The following is a 27134-nucleotide window of genomic DNA, read 5'->3' as shown; positions in this document are numbered from 1 at the left end:
TTTTGGGAATTAAACTTTTAGCAATAAAACGATAAATAAATAAATCTATGGGACATATGCAAACAGCAACCAAGGCAAATTTTTCCTACACATTATATCTGAATCTCTAAAGTTATGAAATCTGTAAAAAGTGTACCGTCAGTGGGGGTGACTATGGGTCAAAAAACGATACACCTCTCGTATTTTCTTAATAACAAAAACAATTTAAACAACAGCAAAAATCTTTCATCGTATATTTGTTCTTAGATAGTTTACTAACATTTTCCCAAAATATGGTGTAATTTGATGGACTCTACCTTAAATGGCAATAGTTTGAAAATTGACCCAATCTCACCCCTTGGAGGGGGTGACATTGGGTCGAATGAAACTAAAATGATGCTCAAATACAAAGATATGGTAAAAACAAGTCATCCAACAGTGTTTCTTGTTCGAGGGAATCGTATTGACATGCTAAAATTTTAGAAGTAGAGATTTTAAAACATTTGGGTACTTTGTGATCAATTTCAACAAAAAATTTCAAAAGTTGATTTTTCGAGAGGTCATTTTTGGCCAAAAACGTACCTCAACTTTAGACAGCTGCTAAACATTTTTTCAGCAAAGTCATCTTAAGGTGTCCCTTGCACAACCCTTTTAACAGAATTTAGTTTCATTGAGAAGTACCTGAGAAATGGTAAAATCCGTAAAAAAAATACTTTGACCCAATCTCACCCCCCAGACCCTATGTCGCCCTCATTGACGGTACCTCTACTTTTATTTTTATTTTTATTCTTTTTGAATAAAAAATGGTTTCGTGATATTTTTTTATTTTTCTAACCCTCTACAACCCAATCCAGGCCATTTTCAACCAATTTTGATCATCAACAAGATATTGAAAAAAAGAACTCTTAAAATTTAAGAAAATGTTAGAGTTGGAAGTTTGATTTGTTTTATTTGGCTCTGCCAATGTTTTCAAAAATGTCATTTTTTTGGGTCAACTTTGGCTGTGTTTTCACTAACATTTCCTAAATTTTATGGGAAAATAAGTATGAAGTAATTTTTTTAAAGTCTCAGACTATGCCTCTACGTACTTTTCTACAATTTTAATAGCAATAGTATCGTTCTATAGCCGAAAATGTGAAACCATGAAAAATTTGCTTTAAAAACATGAAATAATTAAAAACGCAAACTGTAATGATAGGGTGTGGTAGAATTAGCCAAATACTATCAAAAACAAACATTAACTTAACAGAGAATGCAAATAAAAATAGTATGAACACAATAGTTTATAGGACCCTTTCAAACAAAAATCGCTAGAAATGAAAAACAAAAAACTAGAGATGTTAGGTTTTTCGTAAAACAAAAGTTGCTAAAGCCGTTGCAGATATTTTTCAAAGTGGTGTTAAGGCTCTACAAAAAAAAAATGCTTTGTATATTTTTTTTATTTTGCAAGAATGTATTTAAATTTCAATGAAGGGTTGGTGGTTTGTTTTTAACATTAGTTTAAAAAATACGATATTAATTTTGATTTCTTATTTTATTCCAGGAGCTGAAGAAGCACAACGTGTCGGTGGTGGTGCGCGTCTGCGAACCGAGCTACAAGATCGAGGAGCTCGCCAGCCAGGGCATCGCGGTGCGCGATCTGGCCTTCGAGGACGGCACCTTCCCGCCGCAGCCCGTCGTCGACGAGTGGTTCGAAATTTTGAAGCAAAAGTAAGTCCAAACCAGTCAGGCTATTTGTTTGTGATTTTGTGAGTTTGGTAAATGTTCCGACCGTTATAAATCAATGGCAGCTTTCTGTACAGATTCCAGGAGGACCCGGATGCGTGCGTGGCCGTACACTGCGTGGCAGGGCTGGGCCGGGCACCCGTGCTGGTGGCACTCGCACTGATCGAACTCGGACTCAAGTACGAAGCCGCGGTGGAGATGATTAGGGAGTGAGTATTTTTGAGCTTATTTTGGTTGTTGAATTTGTACTAAAACTTTTCTCTTTTGTCTCTTTTTTTAGCAAGAGGAGGGGTGCTATCAATGCCAAACAACTATCATACTTGGAAAAGTATAAGCCCAAGTCACGACTAAAGCACAAAAATGGTCATAAGAATTCGTGCTGCGTGCAATAAAACTATCAAAAATCCCACCAGTTAAAGTGTTCATTTTAAAACAAAGAAATCTAAAACGTGAAAGAAAGCCGACACAAAGCGAAAGGTAGAGTGCGGAACAGGCAAAAGGGGTCCCAGCCAGAAATGACGACACAGACACACACACCCGTAGGCACCTTGGGAGATTGAGCAGAGTTGAAGAGCGAGAGAGAGAGGGAATTCGGCAACTTTACCAATGTTTAAACTTCAATGTCTAACAGTGGAGCGGTGGAAAATTGCATTAAAACACACAAGAGAAGCTAGCTAAGAAACTTACACAGAAACACACACACTCAAACACTACAGCAGAAAGGATGTAACACGGAAGAGAGAGAGGGAGAGAAAACGCGGGAGGACAGGCAAACTAATAAGGCAAATTATATATACACGTAACATAAAAGAAAAAACAGAAAACTAAATAAAATAATTGCATATATAACTAGAAGAAAAACAACCAACAAACAATATGAAAAAAATGCTACCCAATATTGTATTAGTATATAAATTATTGAAGAAAGGGAAGAAAAATGCAAACATTTTTTTAGACAAATACAAACGACTTGAGCGAATCATTTTACACAACCACAAACTCACGTACACACTTGTACTAAAAAGCGAGACGAAAAAAGCAAGCAGTACTCGCGCGTGTGGATATTTTTTCGTCTAACTTGGTTTGGTCCCTTCAAGCAACTCAAACTACTAGTTATAAATGCATTCTAGTTAAATTTAAACACACAGACACACACGCAGCTAGCCAGAATTCATCGCGGGATAAGTTAGTTAAATCAAGTTTTTTTTTTTTGCTTTAAGTGCAATACTATTCACTTCCCAAAACGATCACAGAGATGATCTACTTGCATGCAAGCTTGCGTCAAATTGCGAGCGATGCTCGCTTGAAAAAACAGATGGCGCTAGTAAAACTTTGACGTAAGCGTGATTTTACGTGAAATTTGCTGTGATTTTAACAGTGAAACATCTCTGCGATTGAACAATTTTAGTTTAATGCAATAGAACAATGAAGTGCAAGGTTGGGAAGTTTGAGGTTAGCTGAACAAAAGAATGGCAATTCTCTCAAAATTTGCGGTTTAAAAAGTTTTCTTCGATGCAAAGATTCCAGGTTTTTCAAAAAGGTTGCAGCGCAACATGAGCTGGTCTCAGGTTTGTAAAGGTTGCAGTGTTTGGCAAGTATGAAATTGATGTAAAGTGTTCAAAATCATCCCATTTTGTACAGCTAATCTCACGCTCTCATCCTCGCATCCACACAACTCACAAGCTTACACATTGAACCAAAAACTAAAAATCAGCAACAGTCAGTCTGGGTATAAACTTACCCGGAATCACACGTAAATTTACTCAGCAAACCAAATAATTGCGCGCAGCATTCCGTTCACGAGCGTTTCCCTGGGGAAACCTCTCAGATGCCACTATTTATTTAGCATATTTTTCCCCGTGCGAAATCATCCTGGAAGGGACCGCGTAAAACTTGCCCCAGTTGGCGACGAAATATCCCACCGCGAAGCAGATCCAAGCAAAACTTATAAAATAATATTTATTTATAGTTGAATCGAATGTGAAATAATAAGAAAAAACAAAATACATGCGACTACTTACACTGAAAAAAATACACACGCCAACTCTACAAAACACACACCAAACAGTAAAATTTAGGGTGGGTATGGAAGGTTGAACGTTTAAAAGGTTATTTTATTTTATTTAGTTTTTATCTTTTTTCAATGTAATTTTACTTGAACATGTGTGTAAAAATGGAATTACATTTCAAATGATGTAGATTTCAGCTAATGTAACTTTACATAATTGTTGATGTAAAATTACACGTTCATTCTGACACAAAATCAGTTTGAGTGGTTCTGTGTCACAAAAAATGGGTAATTTTAATTCAAGTGGTGTGTAAAATTACACTCAACCCCCGGTGGTTGGTCACTTTTTCGTTTGACACTTTTTTAGTTTGTACCCCGTTGGTTGGTCAAAGTCAAACTAAAAAGTGACGAACTGTCACTTTTTACACGGCGCTCACGCACACTATCAAAACAAACATTTGGTAGTGTGTGTGAACTCCGTGTAAAAGAGGTGTCAAACTAAAAAGTGACCCCGTTCGTTTGACAACAGTTGGTGTCAAACCATCGGGGTTTGAGTGTACATCAGCTACAAAGTAAAAAACGTTACTTAATCCACCCTTAGGTGGTTGGTGCCTTCCTCACATTTAAAGAGTGCTATCAAAAATAGACACAAAATGGCGGTGTCTTTCAGAGTTTTATCTATTTGACTCATTATTCATACCACTAGATTGGGTAGTCAGATCTTCATATTGCAGGGCACTTATGTGGTTACAACTTATGATAGGGTAGTCAGATCTTCAATACAATTCGTCCTCGTTGAAAAGGTCTTTTAATTACCTATCCAAAGATAGGTCGCATGAATATCATGAGATAAGATGAGATGATCATGAGATCCGGCCTCCAAAATGTGCATGAATAACACTTAGGTGTTTATAAATTTTGATAGGGCTGTCAGATCTTCAATGTTTTGGACGCGTTGGAAAGGTCTTTGATTACCTATGCAACGATAGGTCGCATGATAGATCCGGACAACGTTTTCATCAAAATATCTGTGATCCGGCCTCCAAAAGGTGCGTAAATAACACTTAAGTGCTTATAACTTTTGATAGGGTAGTCAGATCTTCAATGTTTTGGACGCGTTCGAAAGGTCTTTTGATTACCTATCCAACGATAGGTCGCATGAGAGATCCGGACAACGTTTTCATCAAAATATTTGAGATCCGGCCTCCAAAAAGTGCGTAATTAACACTTAAGTGCTTATGACTTTTGATAGGGTTGTCAGATCTTCAATGTCTTGGACACGTTGGAAAGGTCTTTTAAATACCTTTCTGAAAATGTATAGCATGACGGGTTTTCTTGCGAAAACCACCCTTTTTACAATCTTCCGAACTTTTGTTAAAATCGTTTTTTTAGTATAACTTTTGAAGTACTTAACTAAACTCCATAATTTTTAATAGCGACTTATGGGACCCCAGGACGGATCGAATGAGGCCAAAACGGACAAAATCGGTTTAGCCAGTCTTGAGATAATCGAGTGACAAATTTTTGATCAACATCCCACCACACACACAGACATTTGCTCAGAATTTGATTCTGAGTCGATAGGTACACATGAAGGTGGGTCTAGGAGGTCTAATTGAGAAGTTCATTTTTCGAGTGATTTTATAGCCTTTCCTCAGTAAGGTGAGGAAGGCAAAAATGATTTTATTAGTTGTAAAATTTTAAGGCTTAATATTACCTCTTTTGTGATTAAATATTACCTCACTTTAGAATGAAAAAGTGACATAATACCAAAAAAGGTGAATTTAATCATTTTATTAATTAAAAGATTTACCCATTCTCAGATGTAATATAATGTAATTATTACTGAGCTTGTTTCTGGCAAAAAATTTCAACACTTTAATTTAGGTAAAATTACTTAATCTTTTAAGCAGGTTTTGTAAAAAAAAACAAGTTCATTTTTTTTTCAAATTCTGCGTAAAATTACATCAGCCTGCTGAATTGTGTACTTTTAGTTTTACCCAAAAATTCTGCCGAAACAACAAAATCTTTTAACAGAGGTAATGTCTGATAAAAACATGTAATTTTATTTCAAATACTGTGTAAAATAAGCGAGCTGATATTTGCTATTTAAATTTTACACATCAATTAATGTTAAATTACAGACAATTTCAGACATACTTCGTGTCCGAATAACATTTGTAAATGTGCATCAACAACTGTGTAAAATTACATCAGCTAGCTAAAATTTACAATCTTTATGTGTAATTCAATTCTCGCGCATAAATAAAGGTCAAATTACAAAAAAAATGTTTAATTTCCAACCTTCAACCTTCCATATTTACACTTTTTTTTAACTGGGTAAGATGAACTGAAATAATGCCAATATCACACTCAACACACGATGCCGAAGCAGAAAGTCACGCAAAAGTTTGAAAGTTGGAAGTAAAATTTGCAAAGGAAAGCGCACGCACTCTAGTCGATGGAAAGTTGTTCTACGGTGGAAGAAAATGTGGGAAAATGAACACCCTAACCAGCGCGCATCATCTCTTCCTGATTTTTGGTTGATGTTCTTTTTTGGGAACCGAAAATTAAAAACAATTTCATCATCATCTCCATTTTGATAACCGTGTTGAGCGTAGCATTATTAACCGCAAATATTGACGTGGAAGCTCCTAGAAAAATCAAACATCATATTTTATCTTCAGATTGAAAGATCATAAAGCATGCATTAAACTAGGAAAAGATATTAAATTATGCAATGAAATTAATACCAGAAAAAAAGAAACATAAAGAGAATATATATTTAAACTAAACGTAATGAAAAAGTAAACCAATTATTGCATGTGAACGTTTACGCGCGTGTTTTTTCGGAGACTCGCACTCGACCAGAACTTTACAACTCTAGTAAATGTATTTGTGTGAAACAATAGACACACACTCTCACACAAACTCAACATTTTGATGTCGATGTCGATGTCGTCGAGGTCGTCGTCGTCTGTAGAGTCAGCAATAAAAGCAAGAAATAAAAAAAACACTGGAAAAAAACTTTCCTCAAAAATCGTCATCGCCAACATCAGAAAAATAAAACGCAAATTGCTCTACTTTTAGAGGAACAAAAAAGTGGATAAATTTCTCTTTCAACGATCTCAAAGTGGCCCTTAAAACATCAACATCCGATGTAGGACAATTTTTCTAAACAACATCAACAATGAAACATCAACTGCTGCTGCTTTCACCAACACCACCAATCAAGAAAACACCTATGTAATGAAACGAACAGAAGCAAACTACACACATACACGCAAGCAATAAACACAACAAAAAATGATCACCAGCTTGATTTGTTACATGTCTATCAAGTAAAAAACGCCAAACTTTCATTCAAACTCCTGCAAAATCATCCCTTTTCCGTTTTCGTCTCTTCAAGCAAATTGTTCTGTGGGTCGCGCTTCGAGCTCATTGACTAACATTTTAAAACTTAACCCTAATTGACGATTTATACACCTACAAAACAAAAACAAAAAAACATCAAAGCTGTGAACTGTTTTAGAACGAGAACGTGTAAAATCACGTAAAATTACACGGCGTCGCGCCGCCGCCGCCGCTACATCACAGTAGGCGAGCGAGCGCGTGCGCTCGCGCAAGTATTTTAGGACCTTATTTCGTGTAAACACACAATTCAATGGAGTAAAAATAAAGTTGTAAGCAAAAAACGAGTCAATCATTTGTCATCAATTCTCACATATTTCGGTTGCGCTATGATTTCTTGACTTGCGACCAGAAAAAAACGATGCATACATCATTCTCACACACACATATGGACTAAAAAACACGCATTGTCACACAGGACAGCAACAACTGAATTAAAAACGAGTAAAATATACTAACTTAACAACACTAAAGGAAGTAATGGAGGAAAGAAAAGAGCATAAAGAAATAAACTGAAGGAGAGAAATCAATTCAGATCACATCAGAAAAGAGAGAGAGAAAGAAGGTGAAACAATATTATACTGAAATAGATATTGTAATTTTATGAAAAAAAAAAGTAATAAAGACATCGTGTCTTATTTGTGTCTCATTTCTAACGAAAATTTGTTTCATTTCTTGCTTGAATATTCCCTAAACATACTTTACTGTGATTTCCATGTAAATTTTGCATCATTTTCCTGAAAGCACACTTTCGTAACGCCTGTTCTCACCAAAAGTACGTCCGTCTCCATCGAAACGCTCTCCTCACAAAAAAGCTAACTCCTGAACTTCCACGCAATATTGCATGCAAACTTGCGAGAGTTGGGACACCAACCAAGTTGTCAGCATAAAAGTGGTGCTGACAAACCGCCACTGATTGTCACTCTGAAACAGCTGATTTTGTGGGTTTTGTTTTGTATACAAGCAAGCACGTGCTGGTTTGTCCGGGTTTCGAGCGGGTTTAATTTGTGATAAATTTAGTCATTTTCTGTGAAGCGATGCTGAAGCCGATTCTACACCAGCTGGCCACGAAACGGGTCGTGCTGGCAAGTGGTTCTCCCCGGCGGCAAGAGCTGATCCAGAATATTGTGAGTTGTTTTTCTTATGTTTTGAGTTGTGAAGATTAAAAAGTCATAGTTCGACGGCAACATTTCAAAAGACATTATGTACATTTTGACACTTTCTGAGTTATTGCATATTCTGAAAGTACTCATTCTAGGTACTTGAAGTTCACATCTGTGTTAGGAAAGCGCTTATTTGGTGGCACATTTTATGCATTTTAGGTACTCTAAGCCATAAGGTTTGTCTAAAGAAAATTATTTTTAAACATGTGCTGGTGTAGGCCACACAAGGTCCATGCACTATTTTTGGAAAATAAAAGTTTCAAAAATTAGTTATTGTGAATAGTTGGTAGCTTTTTTTTCTGATATCTTCTCACGGTAGTTGGAAACGGCTTGAACTTGATTTTTTTTTCGAATTATGTTTCAAAAATTCATTAAATTGATTATTTTGAAACTAATTTTACCTTCTTCTAGAGGATAATTGTATCAATAAGTCCGAACATGCATTCCGTTTTCCGATTTGAACTCATTTCCATGCAAATCATGGCACCTTCAGAATTATAAATATATGGAGCCTAACATTTCAAAAGGGCACAGAAGTTTTGTTAACAACAGTTTTTAACATTTTTAGTTCTTAGTTTTTAGTTTTTAGCTTTTAGTTTTTAGTTTTTAGTTTTTAGTTTTTAGTTTTTAGTTTTTAGTTTTTAGTTTTTAGTTTTAAGTTTTAAATTTTAAGTTTTAAGTTTTTAGTTTTGAGTTTTTAGTTTTTAGTTTTTAGTTTTTAGTTTTTAGTTTTTAGTTTTTAGTTTTTAGTTTTTAGTTTTTAGTTTTTAGTTTTTAGTTTTTAGTTTTTAGTTTTTAGTTTTTAGTTTTTAGTTTTTAGTTTTTAGTTTTTAGTTTTTAGTTTTTAGTTTTTAGTTTTTAGTTTTTAGTTTTTAGTTTTTAGTTTTTAGTTTTTAGTTTTTAGTTTTTAATTTTTAGTTTTTAGTTTTTAGTTTTTAGTTTTTATTTTTTAGTTTTTAGTTTTTAGTTTTTAGTTTTTAGTTTTTAGTTTTTAGTTTTTAGTTTTTAGTTTTTAGTTTTTAGTTTTTAGTTTTTAGTTTTTAGTTTTTAGTTTTTAGTTTTTAGTTTATAGTTTTTAGTTTTTAGTTTTTAGTTTTTAGTTTTTACTACGAAAACATGTATTAAAATAATCGTATCAGTCAACATTTTCGTAATTTTAGTTAAATAATTTTATCAAAGCTTCTCCGTCTCTACCACGGTAAGATTTACGATAGTTTCACAATGCAATTGCAGAAATAACGCAAGCATTTACGATTAATGATTTGTCTTGTTAATTCTTTATTTCTGGCAGCTTTAACCTGTGCCGTCATTCGATGCCCAACATTTGGTTACATGGATTAGAAATTAAAATTTTGCAAATTTTGTTCAATCTAAGATGACCTCCTTTTCATTATAAGGTTGCTCTAAGTTTTGTTTGTTGTCATCACCAAACGACGTAAGCGGCAGTTGTTCGCTCACTTGCGTTTTCTGTCTTTCTTTTGTGACAGTATTCATGATAATTTTCACCAAGTACAAGCAAAACAAGACAGCAACAACTAGAAGAATCATCGAATATTTGTCAAAATTAAAATATCTTCCGTAAAACGAGCCTCGGGTGCTAGTTGATGATGCATTCAGCTGATGTTGCAAATCGTTCATCAATTTCAAAACTTGCTGAATCTCTGCAACGGTGTTCTTCCTGAATTCCTTATTGTCATCCTCAAGCCTTGCGATTTGTTGCTCGTAATGTTCCACTGTTTTGTTCAGGTCCTTTCTACTTTCTTCACGACTTCGGTTGCTCTCCAACAGGTGTAAAGCCGTGACGTTGTGCATCGATTTTTGCAGTGAGTTGAGCTGTAATTGATGCGAATTTTCCACTTTCTTCAGCTTTTCCGTCAATCGAGACTCTAATTCCTTATCTTCAGTTTGTAATTTTTCTAATTTTTCTGCCGTTTCCAAAAATAACTTGCTGATTTTGTGTTCAATTTTCTCACAACTTTTTGTGGATGTTCGCTGACACAGTTTTGTTGAGTATATCCAACTGAATTTGTTTTCTGTCCATCAAATCATATAGTTCTGATTGAAAGTGTCGCAAGAGAGGCTCTGTTGCAAACATTTCCTTAAACAACACTTGGCGAGTAAGCTCATCTAATGCAGGTCCATTGTTGTTGCATTTTGTTTCACTTTCATAGGCAATTCTAAGATTTTTACGAGCCTTCAGCTCTTTCAAAGTTGCTGTAAGCCACTCACAGTTTAGAGGATTTGAGTGAAAATCGACAAAGCCCAATGCAGGAAACGTATTTGTTATTGAAAGAGCAATTCGTAGCTGATTTTCGTTTAAATCAATTGTTCTTAGAGAAGAAGCATTCCATCGTTTGAAGTTTATATCGACGAGACGATTTTTGGAAGCATAGAGTTCCTCTAATTTTGGTAGATACACAGGATTGTGTAACGTTGCTCTAATTTCAATTATTTTGTTAAAATGTAACGAAATGCGCTTGATTTTGTCTAATCCATTGATCTCGGCCATGTCAATGAATTCAATTTGGTTGTGATGCAGATAAAGTATTTCTAAGTTCTTCAAAACGTTTAAATGTTTGGGAAGTTTTATCAAATTACTGTGAACAATCGCTAAGTGTTCCGTTTGATATGTCCAAGTTGGTTTGATAAATATTGCATTTGTGCTACAATTATAAATATTAAAGTAGCTAAAATGAGCCATCAGGTAAACAGTATTGATGCGTCCATTCTTCGCGTGAAACTTTTTCATGTTTGAGATCTGTGATTGTGTTTCCGCCGTTAGCACATTAATTTTAGGATGAAGTAACATAATTTCCTCATATTTTGTATAATTTAAATTTGGTGGAAAAATCGGGTCCATTTCCTGCTCCATGAGAATAACTAACATTTGTGTATTATTGTTTTGTTGGGTCCATGATTTCCACGCATTGCTCATAATCAAGTTTACGAAGAATCTGCAAAATAACGAAAAAAAAAACAAAATGAGCAACTCTCTACGAAATTGGCCGATTTCGACCATTTTTATTTTTTGTATTTTTTGATTTGACTTAAACTTTGTGGGGGCCTTCCCTATGACCAAATAAGTTATTTTGCGTCATTGGTTCACCCATACAAGTCTCCATACAATTTTGGCTGCTTTCCATACAAAAATGGTATGTAAATATTCAAACAGCTGTAACTTTTGAGTGAATTTTCTGATCAATTTGGTGTCTTCGGCAAAGTTGTAGGTATTGTTGAGGACTTTTGAGAAAAAAATAGGTACCCGGAAAAAAAATTTGCAGATTTTTTTATCAACTTTTTTTTCACTAAAACTCAATTTCCCAAAAAAACGCATTTTTGGATTTTCGAGATTTTTTGATATGTTTTAGGGGACAAAAATCCGCAATTTTTGAGCCATAGAGAAACATGGTCAAAAAATCTGCCACCGAGTTATGAATTTTTGAAAAAATAGTGATTTTTGGAAAAAATCGAAGTTTTATGCAAAAAACAAGTTTGACATTATTTTTTAATGCAAAATTGAATTTGCAATCGAAAAGTACTTTACAGATTTTTTGATAAAGGACTCCGTTTTCAAGATATAGCCACCGAAAGTTTGATTTTAGCGAAATATTTGCAGTTTTTCAATTTTTAAAAATAGTGACCATAAGTGACCATTTCTAAAAATATTTTTTTTTGAAAAGTTCAGAAAATTTGCTATAAAATTGTCTAAGAGACATTGAAGATTGGACCTCGGGTTTCTGAGATAGAGCCGCTTTAAAAAAAAGAAACACGAAAATTGAAGTTTTCTTAATCTCACCAAAATAACCCACCATTTTCTAATGACGATATCTCAGCAACTTATGGTCCGATTATCAATGTTAATACAAGAAACATTCGTGAAATTTTCCGATCTTTTCGAAAAAAATACTTTGAAAATTTTTAAATTAAGACTAACATTTTAAAAGGGCCAAACATTGAATATTACGCCCATTTAAAATGCTAGTCTAGATTTAAAAAATTTCAAAATATTTTTTTCGAAGAGATCGGAAAATTTCACGAATTTTTCATGTGTTAACATTGAAAATCGGACCATTAGCTGCTGAGATATGGTCATTAGAAAATGGTGGGTTGTTTTGGTGATATTAAGAAAACTTCAATTTTCGTGTTTCTTTTTCTTAAAGCGGTTCTATCTCAGCAACCCGAGGTCCAATCTTTAATATCGCTTAGACAATTTTATAGCAAATTTTCTGAATTTAAAAAAAAAATATTTTTTAGAAATGGTCACTCATGGTCACTATTTTTAAAAATTGAAAAACTGCAAATATTTCGCTAAAATCAAACTTTCGGTGGCTATATCTTGAAAACGGAGCCCTTTATCAAAAAATCTGTAAGGTACTTTTTGATTGCAAATTCAATTTTTCATTAAAAAATAATGTCAAACTTGTTTTTGCATAAAACTTGGATTTTTTCCAAAAATCACTATTTTTTCAAAAATTCATAACTCGGCGGCAGATTTTTTGACCATGTTTCTCTATGGCTCAAAAGTTGCGGATTTTTGTCCCCTAAAACATATCAAAAAATCTCGAAAATCAAAAAATGCGTATTTTGGGAAATTGAGTTTTAGTGAAAAAAAAGTTGATAAAAAAATCTGCAAATTTTTTTTCCGTGTACCTATTTTTTCTCAAAAGTCCTCAACAATACCTACAACTTTGCCGAAGACACCAAATTGATCAGAAAATTCACTCAAAAGTTACAGCTGTTTGAATATTTACATACCATTTTTGTATGGACAGTAGCCAAAATTGTATGGAGACTTGTATGGGTGAACCAATGACGCAAAATAGCTTATTTGGTCATAGGGAAGGCCCCCACAAAGTTTGAGCCAAATCAAAAAATACAAATAAAATCCATTTCCGGTTTTGGTAGAGAATTGCTCTAAATGCACTTTTCATCACTTTCAATATAAAAAAATAAATTTAAAAAGCACTTGTTTGAATTTAGAACAATTCCATCACTTTCCAAAAATATTTAACTATTCAAAATTTCTCTTGTTCTCTTCTGCCTTAAAGCAAAACTAGTCTAAGTTTACTCACATCAACCATGTGTAACACGGATTGAGATTCATCTTTGTTCTGCACTTACAGGCACGGCAAATAGTTCAAGAATGATTCCAAAACCAGTCGGACTGCTTTTATGCTAGTTTCGCATTATCAACTCTTCAATTTGTGGAATAAATATCAAAGTAGGACAAGCACTTAAAATATCTCGCATGACATCATCTGCTGGGTTAAGGCGTGTTTAGAGTTCTTAGTAACAACTTACTGATAAACTTTCAAAGGAAGGGTAATTCGCTTATAAAACAAAAACTTTAAACCAAATTGATCATAAAAGTGGCTTTTGATTGTTTCTGATTAATGTTTAGAATATATTTGATTAATGAGATGATAGCGTATATTTTAAAAACTGATTTGCAAATAATTTGAATGAGATAATTTCAAAATTGTAAAAAAATTAACATTTTATATCAGTTATTGATCAAGTACAATCTAGTTTGGCTTCATCCATAAAGTACGTCACGCTAAAATCAGCCAAAATTTACCCCCCCCCTCCCCCCCTTTGTCACGCTTTTCCTATACTTATAACACGCAATGTCACACTTGCTCAGACCCCCCCCTCCCCCCCTAGAGCGTGACATACTTTATGGATGACGCCTTTCTTGTAAAATGTAATGTGACAATTTATTCTTCATCTCTGAAAATTCATACAAATCCCACTGTTCAAAATTTTAAGCAATTCTCAACCATTTCGTAAGTTTTCCAAGTATTTCTCTATGAATAAGCTCCAGCATTATTCAACAGCTTATCAAATTATTGGAAACGAAAACCTATTATCGTTGCTAAACTCAGCACGTTCTTTGTGGCGTGCTAGTGTTGGAGTCTCTTAATTATCTGAAGCCGGCGCCTGGTTGAACAAAATGAGATTTGTCATTTTAAATATCTTTTCGTCATACTTTAATAATACACCGGAATTTTATTTTGGCTCATGGAATCAATGTTTGTGAAAGCTTGGTTTTTCGCATTTAAATTCTCAAATTACATATTTTTTTATATTTCGAAAAAAAATCAATAGATCCTCTAACGATTCACTAAATTTTAACTTTGTTTTTAAACTTTTCGGAAACCGTTGATTGATTGATACAGGAACCTCATTTCACGCATTATCCAACCAAATTCCAAACGTAAATTTCCCATCCTTCCCGCCCTCGTTTCCAGGGTCTCACCAAGGTCGAGCTGTGTCCGTCCACCTTCGAGGAGAACCTGCCCAAGTCGGAGTACGGCTTCGGCGAGTACGTGGCCGAAACGGCATACCACAAGGTGTTGGAAGTTTACCGAAGGCTGAGCGGCGAGGCCGCAACCGGCAACGTTCCGGGCCCGGACGTGGTCATCGGAGCCGACACGATGGTCACCATGGACGGTAAAATGTACGGCAAACCCACGACCCCCGAGGTGGCATTCCAGATGCTGAGCGAGTAAGTGTGACTAGTCCTAGGAATCCCCTTGTTTGACTCGATTACTTTCTGCAAAACCAGACTGATGGGCCGGCAGCACATCGTGTACACCGGCGTGGTGCTCAAATATCACGACCGGGAGGTAAAGTTTACGGAAGCGTGCAAGGTGCGCTTCGGCAAGGCCAGCCCGGAGCAGATTCAGGCCTACGTCGACACCGGAGAGCCGCTGTGAGTTTTGGTTTTCACCTGGGTGGGGATTTGCTGCACATCATTACTAATCTCTTTCACTCTTGTGGTTTTCGGTTTCGGTTCCAGCGATAAGGCCGGTGGCTACGGCATCCAGGGCATCGGAGGGACGTTCGTCGAAGCCATCGAGGGGGACTACTTCACCGTGGTCGGGCTGCCACTGTATCGGATATCGACCGAGCTGTGCAAAATGTTTCATTACCAGGGGTGAGGTAGGGAGGGTTGGGTGAAATTCCGATATGGTGCATTTGTAACTGCAGTGGAATGCAGATGAGCTCCTGACTATCGTAATTAAATAAAGAGAGACAAAAATTTATCACATTCCTGACTTTTAATGTATCCGAATACTTCAATATTTCAAATCCTGAAACAAAATATTATTTTTCGTAGGGGAACAGCATCTAATGTTGCCATATCAGCATTTTGACGTTCAATTACAGCTCATAAAAGTGTTTTAAACTGAAATCGAGTGATAATTAACAGAATAGAAAGTGAGCAAGCAAGTTTCTATCAACAAAATAAGTTGTTTAAATGGTGAAAATCAGCAAAAAATATGCCCTATTTTTAAATTATTTTTCAGATTAATCAAACCAATTTTGATAGTAGCTTAGTGGGAAACATCGATAAATCATCAGAGTTGAAATGAGTCTCGTTCTACCCAAAAAAAAAAAAACAAGTAAAAAACTTTGTCTCAAATTGCTCAAAACTGTCTTTCCACAGTAATTTTCGAAGTGTCCGATTTGATTAAAATTGGAGAAATAAAATTGTTTAAACTTCTTAACAGTTCACAATCGATAAGGCTTCATCCATAAAATACGTCACGCTAAAATCAACCAAAATGTATCCCCCCTCCCCTTTGTCACGCTTTTCCTAAACTTATAACATGTAATGTCACACTATCTCAGACTCCACCCCTCCCCCCTCTTCTCCCCACCTAGAGCGTGACATACTTTATGGATGACGCCTTAAACAAGTTTTGCGAAAATCTCTATGAAATGAATACGCTTCCAATTTTTTTTTTAAAACAGTTTAGGCCAATTTCTATATTATTGAATGTTTTGTCCCTCGACTCTGACCAAAGTCGATGGGGAGGGGAGGGGGGGCGGGGGAAGCGTTAAAAAATATAAAATTGAAATCCAATCAATTTTTCCAACATTCGAATAAAATCAGTTTTTTAATAGTAGTTTATGCAACAAGTTGCAAAAAGATGATTTTTTCAGCACGAGTCGTACATTTATCCAACGAGGTTCACCGAGTGGGATAAATACGAAGAGCGCTGAAAAAATCAAGTTTTGCAACGAGTTCCATACAACATTTTTTGCAATTCCAAAAAACACCCATTGAGTGAAATTTTAAGTCAAATTTCCATGTATTTTGTCAATAAATCGTTTAAATAAAAAAAATGTTAAAAAGTGTTACTTTTCGAAACAAGTGCTGAAAAGTTCAACTTTTCAGCACCCATTTCAGTGCTGAAAAGTAGAACTTTTCAGCATTTATTTTGAAAAGTGTTGCTATTCTATTGTGTTATTTTTGGTACAGAAAAGTAGGCTATTTCGTCGTTCAAGAATGACAGGAAAAGTAAGTAGTTTCACGACGGAATTGCAAAAATGTATTTTACACAATCGGGTCCTAAAATGAAGCTTAGATTGCTGATATTATTGTTTACAGCGATAATGCTTATTTTTCTGAGTACAATAACCCTTTGCACAACCACAAAGAGTTTTTAAATGGATTTTTAAATCAATTTTGAAAAATTAACCTCGCGGTTCTTCTTGACAGAAAAGTTCCTACATGAAAGCTCGTTCCAAGGGGACCATAGTTGATCCATCGAAAAAATGTTGTCTTGTCATTATTATTTTTTTTGCATTAAAATGAAAAAAAAAAATCGGAAATGGTTTTTGAAATGGATTTGCTTTTGGCTTCGATACAAGTTCAAGCTTCGTAATCGAATTATTTTTTTCGAGAAATATTCATTCGAAAAACTGCAAAAAATCATGGACGATCGTTTTTTTAAGGCCGATCGATTGACAATGGCAGATTTTTTTTTATTATTGCATTATTGTCTAAACTGAAGACTTTAAAATGAAACATCGATCTTCTAACGACACTATATTGATCTAATTCAATTTACTTGAACTAACATTAAACTTGCACCCCCTTCCGAAAAGTCCCCTCAAATCCGAGTTCACAAACCGTTAGCACCGTGAGTGCGCACGATGGGGCTGATTCAGCAGAAAAGCGCCAACAACCAGTGAACGGTTATCCGAGGGGCCGCTCTGAATCAAGAGTCCAGAAATAATAACCATGGGCACGGGACAGGAACAAAAAGCTCCCGGTAGTCAGCCACCAACCTACTACAGTGGTGTAGGGAGTCGTGTTTTTGCCCGGGACTTTGAGCTAATTTAATTTGTACGAGATTCGAGCCAGCAACGAGCGAAAGACCTTGATCTTGGATGATGATCTGCTGCACAAATTGGAGGGGAATCCGGGAAAGGCAAGAGAGCAAGGGGCTCCCGAGAGGGATTCGTTTATTGACTAATCTAATTTAACGCTAGACACCTGGCTGAACTGACCAGGCTCGGGGCAAATGAATGGCGGCACGTTGACTAGGAGATGTACTAGCGAGCTCAAACTAACTGGAATGAAGTGGTGACGATCAGAATCTAAGAATATTTTTTAAATATTCTAAACTTGTCTTTTAACTAAAATAAATTATAAAGATGAGCTAAGCAAAAAATAATCATACAAAATATTATATAAACTAAGCATCCCTAAAAATATTCTAGTTGAAACAGTTGAACACATGAATTCAGAAAGTGAAACGAATATGCACAGTGCAAGCTGACTAACTGGACCGTGCTGTATGCTCAAAATCTAGTCGAAGCTCATGCTAGAAAGCAACTGAACCATAGTGCCTATATTAAACCAATTATCGTATCCGAGTTTGTCTAAATCGTTTACACGCAGAAGAGAAGGTTGGAAAAATGAACTGCTGCTGCTTCTACTGTATTTGAGTAATTTCACTAGAAAAAAGCTAAAGAAATCCGTTTCAATTAGGCAAAGCTCTGGATAGAACGGTTGATTTTTTTTTCTCTCTCTCTGTTGGAATGTGGTTTGAATTGAGCTGAAATTGATCGCTTGATTCAACATCGCTCATGGTTTAGTGCATGCATGGGCAGATTGAACGATTGAATCATTAAATCCAACTCTCGAGTCGTTTGGAGAAATTGTTTTGACCCAGAGATTGAAGAAAGTGGAAATCGCTGCAGAATTTATATGCGTACTATATATGTTGAATTTGCAAACCATTTCTTAACATTTTGGAAGAAAATCTGGATTCTACACGTCACGTTAAAAATTGACTTCCAAAAATTGAAAAAAACTTGTTTTTGAATTCTACATATTTGCTTTTTTATGAGTATTAAAAAATAAATTATGCAGGAAAACGTGTTTGTAATTGTTTGCTGTAGAATGCATTTGATCCTGGAGCTCGTGGTAAAACAGCCTTAAACATGAATAAATTACATCAAATTTACAATTTGCATTCAGAGATTACTTTTAACCTAGTTTTATCTCGAGTAAAATAATGTAAACAAAACCAAAGCCAAAATCGAGTCTGGACTGTAATTGCAAAACTTTGTATTATTGCCTGTAAAACTAGACCCTTTTTCAGATGAAACAACCCTCCTCAATTAAAGCTTCCAAACACTCAACTTTGTTGATTTGGCGCTGGCGGCGGCACCACAACCAAATTACAACTCACGAGGTGCGATAATGCATCTTCTTTGATTCAATGAGCGTCAGTTCGGAAAACTTTCGTTATCTGTCGGGTTTCCGCTTGTGGGGCCGTTTGTGTGTACCAATGACCATTTCAGTTGCATTCAAATTTTAGAGTAATTTGTTACTTTTTGAACACTCAAATTTAACAGCTAAAAACACTTTTTGATGAATTTGAGTTTAATAAGTTCATTTAAATTTGTGCAACAATGAAAACATTACCCCAACTGCTTCATTTTGCAACAAATACAAAAAAAATGCGATCACACTTTAATTCCCACCTATTAGCCGGGTTAAGATAAATTATAAATTGCATCTTCACTTGAGTCCACTTTGTTTCTTATCCGCGTGAGCGCATTTTTCTCTTTCTTTCTTCCCATCCCAAGTGCTCATGATCTTCATTGGCCGGGAGGAAGCAAAGGAGGGGAGGTCGGTCGATGATAAAAAATTGCGCAATGCCAACTAGATTACGACATCCTCCACTGATGAGAGCGATCGACCAGCAGCCATTGAACCCCCTTCGATCGCGGTCGCGGATCGATGGAGCTGTGCGCACCCTGGGGCGGATTTTTGCACACCAATTTGGGAGGAAAATGTTTTGCGTTTTCTGGCTGTGTCACATGCATGTTCGGGTGAATGGGGAGGAAATTTAAGTCACAAAAGTCGATGGGAGCCGATTAAAGTGGGAAAATGGGCTGAATTTTGGGACATTAGGGTGATCTACATATTGAAAAATGAATTGGAATATGAAATTAAAACAACATATTTTAAATTTAAGATTATGAACAAACAATACAAAAACTTTAGATAATGAAGTGCTCGATTTAAATTATTATTATATTTTTTTCCAAATTTAACCTAATGACAAATTTAATGAACAACCTTTGCTTCTATACAATCAATGCGTTGAATAGCATTTTTCGATTGATGAACTATTCAGGATTTTGATGTTTTTCTAAAGCAATCATGGCAAAAAAAATCAGCAATCATGGCTGAAATGATAATTTATGCCGAGTAACTTTTGTCCTACAAAAACCGTATTTCTCGTATTTTGTATTTTTCTTAATTAATTTTTGTAATTTTTCAATGGACTTATCTTGCATTGTGCATAGTTTTATTAATACCTAGTTTGATATCATATTATCTTTCACCAATCTTTTTTTAAAGTTATTCTTTGATGATTGACTTGAAACATCTTTGCAATTTTTCAGATTTCATAAAGTTTTTTTTTCTTGAATGAAAATTATTTCATTGCTGCTTGAGAAACCAGTTTTTCAAAATTTAAAATTTTCAAATAAAATCAATACCAATACATTTTAAACTGTTTAGAATAAAATGTACAACGTATATAAATACTTTTCGAAGCTTATATCTATAGTTTTTTTTTAAAGGTCCTATTTGCCCTATTGTCTTTCATATGTTTATAGGACCGTTAAAAAATCCAAATCGGCTTGAAAACTCAGGTCAGATAAATGCTTTTTTCACCAAAATTTAAATGGATATGATACTTTTATCAACTGAAAACAATTTGAAATGTATTTTTTTTTGCATTTTGAAATCACATTTAGCTGGATTGGGCTCAATTTAAAATATTTTTTTTTTTAATTTTAGTGTACAGTATCGAAAAAAGTTTGTTTGAACGAAAAAACAGTTTTTGCAATTCCGTCGTGAAACTACTTACTTTTCCTGTCATTCTTGAACGACGAAATAACCTACTTTTCTGTACCAAAAATAACAGAATCGAATAGCAACACTTTTCAAAATAAATGCTGAAAAGTTCTACTTTTCAGCACTGAAATGGGTGCTGAAAAGTTGAACTTTTCAGCACTTGTTTCGAAAAGTAACACTTTTCAACATTTTTTTGATTTAAACGATTTATTGACAAAATACATGAAAATTTGACTTAAAATTTCACTCAATGGGTGTTTTTCGGATTTGCAAAAAATGTTGTATGGAACTCGTTGCAAAACTTGTTTTTTTCAGCACTCGGTGAACCTCGTTGGATAAATGTACGACTCGTGCTGAAAAATCCTCTTTTTGCAACTTGTTGCATAAACTACTATTTGGTTAATACCTACTTAGATATTTTCAAAACTAATGATTGCAAAACAACTGGGCTGGTCTAAAATGCATTCTAGAACACTTTTTCATTCAAATGTTAATAGCATGTAATTTAGTTTTGCCCCCTTAACTTTGGTCAGAGTCCAGACTTTCTCTATATAAATATTTGTAACGGCCATTTTGAAATCTAGATTTAGAAATTACATGTTTGATTATTTTTTCTGATTTGTGAATTAATTTATTCAATTCTTGAATTAATAAATTGTGAATTGTGGTAGCAAGGTAGTAAAACAATGATGTAATTATTTATTTATGATGTAATTTAACCTCAATTTAGACTGAAAAAGTGTCATTTTACCAGAAAAGTGGTAAAAGTACACATTTTCAGTGATAAAATTACACATTTTGTCTGATATATAAAATGTACCCCTTCCCGGATGTAATATTTGCATGAATTTTTTACTGTGTATTTTAAAACAGTAATTTATTATTTTTCAAAAATCAAGATAACTAAAATTCCACCATCATTAAAAAAACAACATTTCGATATTTGTTTCAAATAAAAAAATATTTGAAATTTAAATGCAGTTTCCTGGGTTGATTATTGTTTTAAGAATGATCAAACCAGTTTAACCTTTTAAGAATCTTTGAGACATTTTAGTAAACAGTTTTTTTGCGCAATTTTTTTTTTCTGCTAAATTTGTATTTTTTTTCAAATATTTATGATTAAAAAAACAACAATATAAAACATTTTACAAAACAATCATTGAAATGTTGATTTCATGGCTTGCAATTTCAATGTTTTTTGTTTTTTTTGATACCCAAATTGTTGCTCGTAAAATTATGAGGTTTGATCGAAGTTATTATTTACTAAAAACTGCACTGCTGAAATTATCAGTTTTAGTTTCAAATTTATATGGTTTTGAAAGACTTTGTTGAAATTTCGTTCAATTTTCACTTATTGAAAAATTCACTGTAATGAATTCAGTTAACTGAACTCAGTCTAATAATGATTGATTGGTGTTTGGAAAATCGATTCTGAACTATTTTTTTTAATGCAAATTTTTCGCATTTTTTGTCACTTTATTTTTGCAAGCTTCAATTGCAAGCTGCAAATTGCAAAATATTGCAAAAATGCGAGCTTTATTCCAGAGAAATCGAAAAATTAGAAAACGTAACGCATCGCTTAAAAATGGTTTCTCTGTACTACATAGTTACTGTTTAATTGGTCATCATTTTTGTGTTTAAATATTCATTGATTTTTCTTCTTGTGTGTCATTTAAATTAGTAAGCGAAAGTATTTGTGTTCAAAATGAATTTGATGATTTCAAAGCTGGTTTCATCTCTTGTTTTGCATAAAAGAATCGAGCACGTTTTCAAACTTAAGGGGGACAATCAGAGTACAGTCCAGACTCGATTATCCGAAGGCCTCGGTAAAATTTCACTTCGGATAATCAAAACATTGGATAATCAAAACTTCGGATAATCGAATCACGAAAAAAATTTTTTTTTCGCTGTCTTATTTTTGATTGTCGAGCTTTATTATGACCCCTAAACTACGCTAAAGTGATTTACATTTTTTTAATCCAAGATGGCGGCCAATATGGCGGTGACGAAATATTGAAAAAAAAAATGCATTTTATTATTTAATAAGTAATCAACTATTCACATTAGACTAAAATGGGGTCGCAGAACTCGAATTTGATGTTTAAAACAAGATTTTTTTTTCGAGATTCGATTATCCGAAGTCTCATACAAACCTTCGGATAATCGAACTTCGGATAATCGAAACTTCGGATAATCGAGTCTTCGGATAATCGAGTCTGGACTGTATTGGCAATTGTCTATGTTATTGATAAGTAATTTGATTTATTTGTATTAGTTTTTTTTTAAATATCAGACTCGTCCTAATCCTTACAAAATAATCTTCAACATTTCAAACCATCATTTCTAGATTAAATTTTCCAAACAACCTATCCATCATGGGTTTCCTATGCAGATAGGGCCTTTTGAAAATTTAATTGAGATTTGAGATCACCCTAAGGTCCCACACACATGCTAAAACATGCCATGCGGTGCCCGTCAAACGTTACGAACAGTCACGCACGATATGGAATCGATGTTGTCGCGCGCAAAATTGCGTGGAAATGGTGGACTTTCTCACACACATGGTTGGATCTGTCACCGATCGAACACGCGGGATTGATTTTCAGCCGTAACGCCCGTTTGACGTTGTGCAACATGTGAGCGCGTTTTGCAACGGATTTGGTTAACTCTTGAGTCAATGATTTGGAAATAGTTGCATTTTTGTGGGAACCTGTGACTGGTTAATTGAATTTAAAAATAAAATTCAAAGAATTAAAGTGCTTTTTTAAATGCGGTCAATCCGATACAAAACATAATCGCGATAATTGGGTACTAAAGCCCTATGTAAATTTTTATATATAAAGGTAAAAACCACGATTAAAAACCATTTCTGATCACTTTTTTTTCATTTTAATGCGATTTTTTTTTGACAAGACAACATTTTTTCGATGGATCAACTATGGTCCCCTTGGAACGAGCTGTCAAGTAGGAGCTTTTCTGTCAAGAAGGACCGCGAGGATAATTTTTCAAAATTGATATAAAAATCCATTTTAAACTCTATGTAGTCGTACAAAGGGTCATTGTACTCAGAAAAATAAGCTTAATCGCTGTAAACAATAATATCAGCAATCTTAGCTTCATTTTAGGACCCAATTGTAACACATGTCCATTGTTATGTCACCGCCCTCCATTCATCAGGCTCAAATTTCTAGTGTCAACCAACAAATTAGTGCCCAAAGGCATCCAAGCTTATAGCCGCGCTCCATTCATCAAACCTGTAAATCAGGTTGCCAGCGAGCTTTTGCCCGCCAGCCACAACAAACCATAACCGAACGGAACTGTACCGTCGTGCTTGGCGCGACCGACTTTTTCATTCATAAATCAGAGACAATGCTGCTGGCCGGCCCGCCGGAGCTTCCGAACTGGATCTGGTTTCATTTCATTGAACAAACTTCAGCAGAAATGCCAACGACGGTGGCAAAAACGTGTTTACCTTTGATTAATTCCCGGCTCGACCACGGGGCGATCGAAGACGGCTTTGGCATAATTGGACAACCTTAGTGTGCCATGAGAGGAGGCTCGTGTCATTCATGTTGGCACGTCGGCGCGCCACGTCAATCAGCGGCGAAATAGATCTTCGGCGGAGGGGTTTGTTTGGACATTCCAGTACGGGGTGGCCACGATGTGTCACGATCGTGAACGTGAAATTTAGCCGTGTCTTCAGGTGGCATTATGAGCAATGAAAAATGTTAGTGAAAAAAAAAGTGGATGTTTTGTACCTAATTTACCCAATTTCAATATTTCTTTAAAAGAATTTTTTGATAATTTTTCATCATTATTTATTTCTGTGCCTCATCAAATTTGCCTTTGACGACTGATTTGATGTTTGTAGAGCACATAAACAGGTTGCCAACGGAAGCGCAATATCCATCGGGCTTGTCATTTAGTATGCAAAGTGATTGGATCGAGGTGCTAATTCTTGGTAAATTGGCGCACGCAAGCTGTGGAATGTGGTATTATTTGATTAAATCATTCTGTTTTTGGGATGAAAGCTGTTCAGAGAAACATTCCGTGTTCGTGACGGCATATGATAAAGTTAGATGTTTTTTGTCACTTTTTGCTTATTAACTGATCTTTTTTTCAAATTTAGAATTTTTTATAAATTGTTGAAGATCTAGTTCAATATAATGAATTATTTTTTCAAGTTCAAATGAATTTTGACTGTATTTATGTGATATAATATTTGCAGAGAACATGATGCAATAAAAAGATGTAATAAATTGGTCTTTAAATAGAAAATGTGAGCTTTCCAAAATGGAACATTTTCCGAGTATTGGAATAATTTTCTCCATTTTATGGTTGTGAGTAATGATTGATTAAGTTATTTGCTTGTATACACAAATGGGATTATTGGTTTGTTTGCTATTTTTGGTCGTTAAAAAGTGAATGTCACCTAGGGTGACAATCCAAAATTCGACGTCAGGAATACTTTAGGTAAAAATAAGTAACTGTGCCAATTTTGAGTCAATTAAGTTAAGGGTCGCTTTTTATCGTTGAAGTTGGTGAAAAAAATGTTTAACTCCATACCACCAGGATTTAAGAATTTATCCCTTTCAGTGTTTAAAGTGCAGGTGAAGCAATATTTGTTAAGGGAACAGTAGCTGAATTGTGTAGTTTAGTGAGATTGCAAAACTGTAAAATTGTGTCTCACTTGCAGCGTAGCTAAATACAGTTTGTTAAAATCTTTTAGCTACATAAATCCATAAATAAAGCAAAAAAAAAAAAATCTTTTCATACAAAAACATCTTCTATAAATCGTTAATAACTCGTCAGAGTTAGTTCGGATCGTTTTGCAGTCTTGGACAAAGTTGTTTGTCATAAAATTTTACATTAGAATCACACATGTAACGCCACCTTTTGGAGAAATTTTGAAATTTTTGCTTTTCCCCATTTATTTTTTCAAATTTTCTCATACAAACTTCAACGATAAAAAATCACCCAACCCTTAACCGATTTGGCTCAAAATTGGCAAAGTTAACTATTTTTAAGGTTTTTCAAAATTTTCATTTTTCATGTCACCCTAACCCAACTGAAAACAATTTAGAATGCATTTCTGATCTGCGTGAAACTTTGACCTAAGAGGTAATTTTGGTCCCTTGTAACGATTCCGAGGTAAATTTTTCGATATCATGTGACGGAGGGACGGTTCGACCCCTTTCATTTTTGAGCATTCGTAAATAGGCGTGTTATTTTTCCAAAATGTGCAGCCTGAAGAGGGACTTTTATGTAAAATTGGATGCCCGATTTAATGGTGTACTCAATATTCAGAAAAACACGCATTCAAAATAGGTTTATAAATTTTTTGTTACATAACTATATCAAAGTAGAGCATGTCTTTAGAAGAGAAGTCTATTGAACTTTTGAAATCTAAAATAACCCAGAAGGGGTATTTTATCATTAGGAACCAAATTTAATTTTAACTAATTCAACTAATTGCCAAATTTTTAAGAGGTTATCAATATTCTACAAAATTGAAAAGTAGACTGTCACGGACGACCTTAAAGGGTCACGGTCGACAACTTTTTCAAAACTTTTATTTCGTATAGTCCCGGTATCTCGTAAAGGTTACGAGATATCGGAATAGAAATATAGAACATTAAAACACTCTTTAATCCCCCTGCATAGTTACAAAAACACGACATTAAAAAAATGAATATATATTGTTCTAAATGATAAAAGACCTTTCTGATTCGAAAAGTACACAAAACATTCCTTTTAATGAAATGTTCCAAGTTTTTTTTTTACATTTCAGTAACGTAAAATGGCAGAGGTTTTAAAACCATTTTTAATATTTTTTTTTATTTTAGCGATGCGTTTTTTTTTTAATTTGGAGTACGCCATCAAATCGAAAAAAAAACTTCATGGATGACGCATGATAAAACATATTATAAACTCTCCTGTCATGTATTCGAAATGCTTCAGATAAAACAAAAGCTAATATTTTTGGACTAAACAATAATATTGAAATTTAATGTTATTTTCATTCCATCGATCAAATTTTTTCAAAACCGTCAGTGGGGGTGACTGTGGGTCAAAAAACGATATACCTCTCGTAATTTCTTAATAACAAAAACAATTTAAATAACATCGAAAATCTCTCAACGTAGATTTGTTCTTAGATAGTTTACTAACATTTTTCCAAAATATGGTGGATTTTGATGAACACTACCTTAAATGCCAATAGTTTGAAAATTGACCCAATCTCACCCCTTAGAGGAGGTGACATTGGGTCAAATGAAACTAAAATGATGCTCAAATACATCGATATGGTAAAAACAAGTCATCCAACAGTGTTTCTTGTTCGAGGGAATCGTATTGACATGCTACAATGTTTGAAGTGGAGATTTTCTAACATTTGGGTAGTTTTCGAGCAATTCCAACAAAAATATTAGAAAAATGATTTTTCGAGGGGTCATTTTTGGCCAAAAACGTACCTCAACTTTAGACAGCTGCCAAAATAACAGGATTTGTTCTAGGAACGAGATTTTTTCAGCGAAGTGATCTTAAGATGTCCCCTACACAACCCTTTTAACAGAATTCAGTTTCATTGAGAAGAATCTGAGAAATGGCCAAAATCACCCCCCAGACCCAATGTCACCCCCACTGACGGTAGCTAAATTTTCGGTATTAA

The 27134-nt window shown here is 34.6% G+C and overlaps 3 protein-coding genes across 5 annotated transcripts in view; 2 read left to right on the top strand and 1 right to left on the bottom strand.

Moving 5' to 3' along the window:
* Positions 1 to 2184, top strand: part of LOC120416771 (PRL-1 phosphatase) — a 92047-nt gene extending 89863 nt beyond the window's left edge. For 2 of the 3 annotated variants that reach the window (XM_039578629.2, XM_039578630.2), the window contains exons 4-6: positions 1523 to 1689; positions 1770 to 1913; positions 1985 to 2184. In XM_039578629.2, coding sequence (XP_039434563.1) covers positions 1523 to 1689; positions 1770 to 1913; positions 1985 to 2096 — 423 coding nt within the window. In that variant the 3' untranslated portion in view covers positions 2097 to 2184. The remainder of the gene's footprint in view (positions 1 to 1522; positions 1690 to 1769; positions 1914 to 1984) is intronic. The other variant, XM_039578632.2, reaches the window with a different exon arrangement.
* The window catches only part of LOC128092736 (uncharacterized), a 238866-nt gene that overhangs the window by 77348 nt on the left and 134384 nt on the right, over positions 1 to 27134 (bottom strand). The gene's annotated exons all lie outside the window — the stretch shown is intronic.
* LOC120416777 (dTTP/UTP pyrophosphatase) lies at positions 8061 to 15340 on the top strand. The gene is made up of 4 exons (XM_039578642.2): positions 8061 to 8250; positions 14538 to 14794; positions 14855 to 15001; positions 15089 to 15340. The coding sequence occupies exons 1-4, from the start codon at positions 8161 to 8163 to the stop codon at positions 15228 to 15230; spliced, it is 636 nt and encodes a 211-aa protein (XP_039434576.1). The 5' UTR covers positions 8061 to 8160; the 3' UTR covers positions 15231 to 15340.

This window comes from Culex pipiens, chromosome 2, assembly GCF_016801865.2.
Source record: "Culex pipiens pallens isolate TS chromosome 2, TS_CPP_V2, whole genome shotgun sequence".
Taxonomy (NCBI): domain Eukaryota; kingdom Metazoa; phylum Arthropoda; class Insecta; order Diptera; family Culicidae; genus Culex; species Culex pipiens.
Note: the sequence above shows the minus strand (reverse complement) of the source record. Positions and strands in the feature narration are given on the sequence as shown.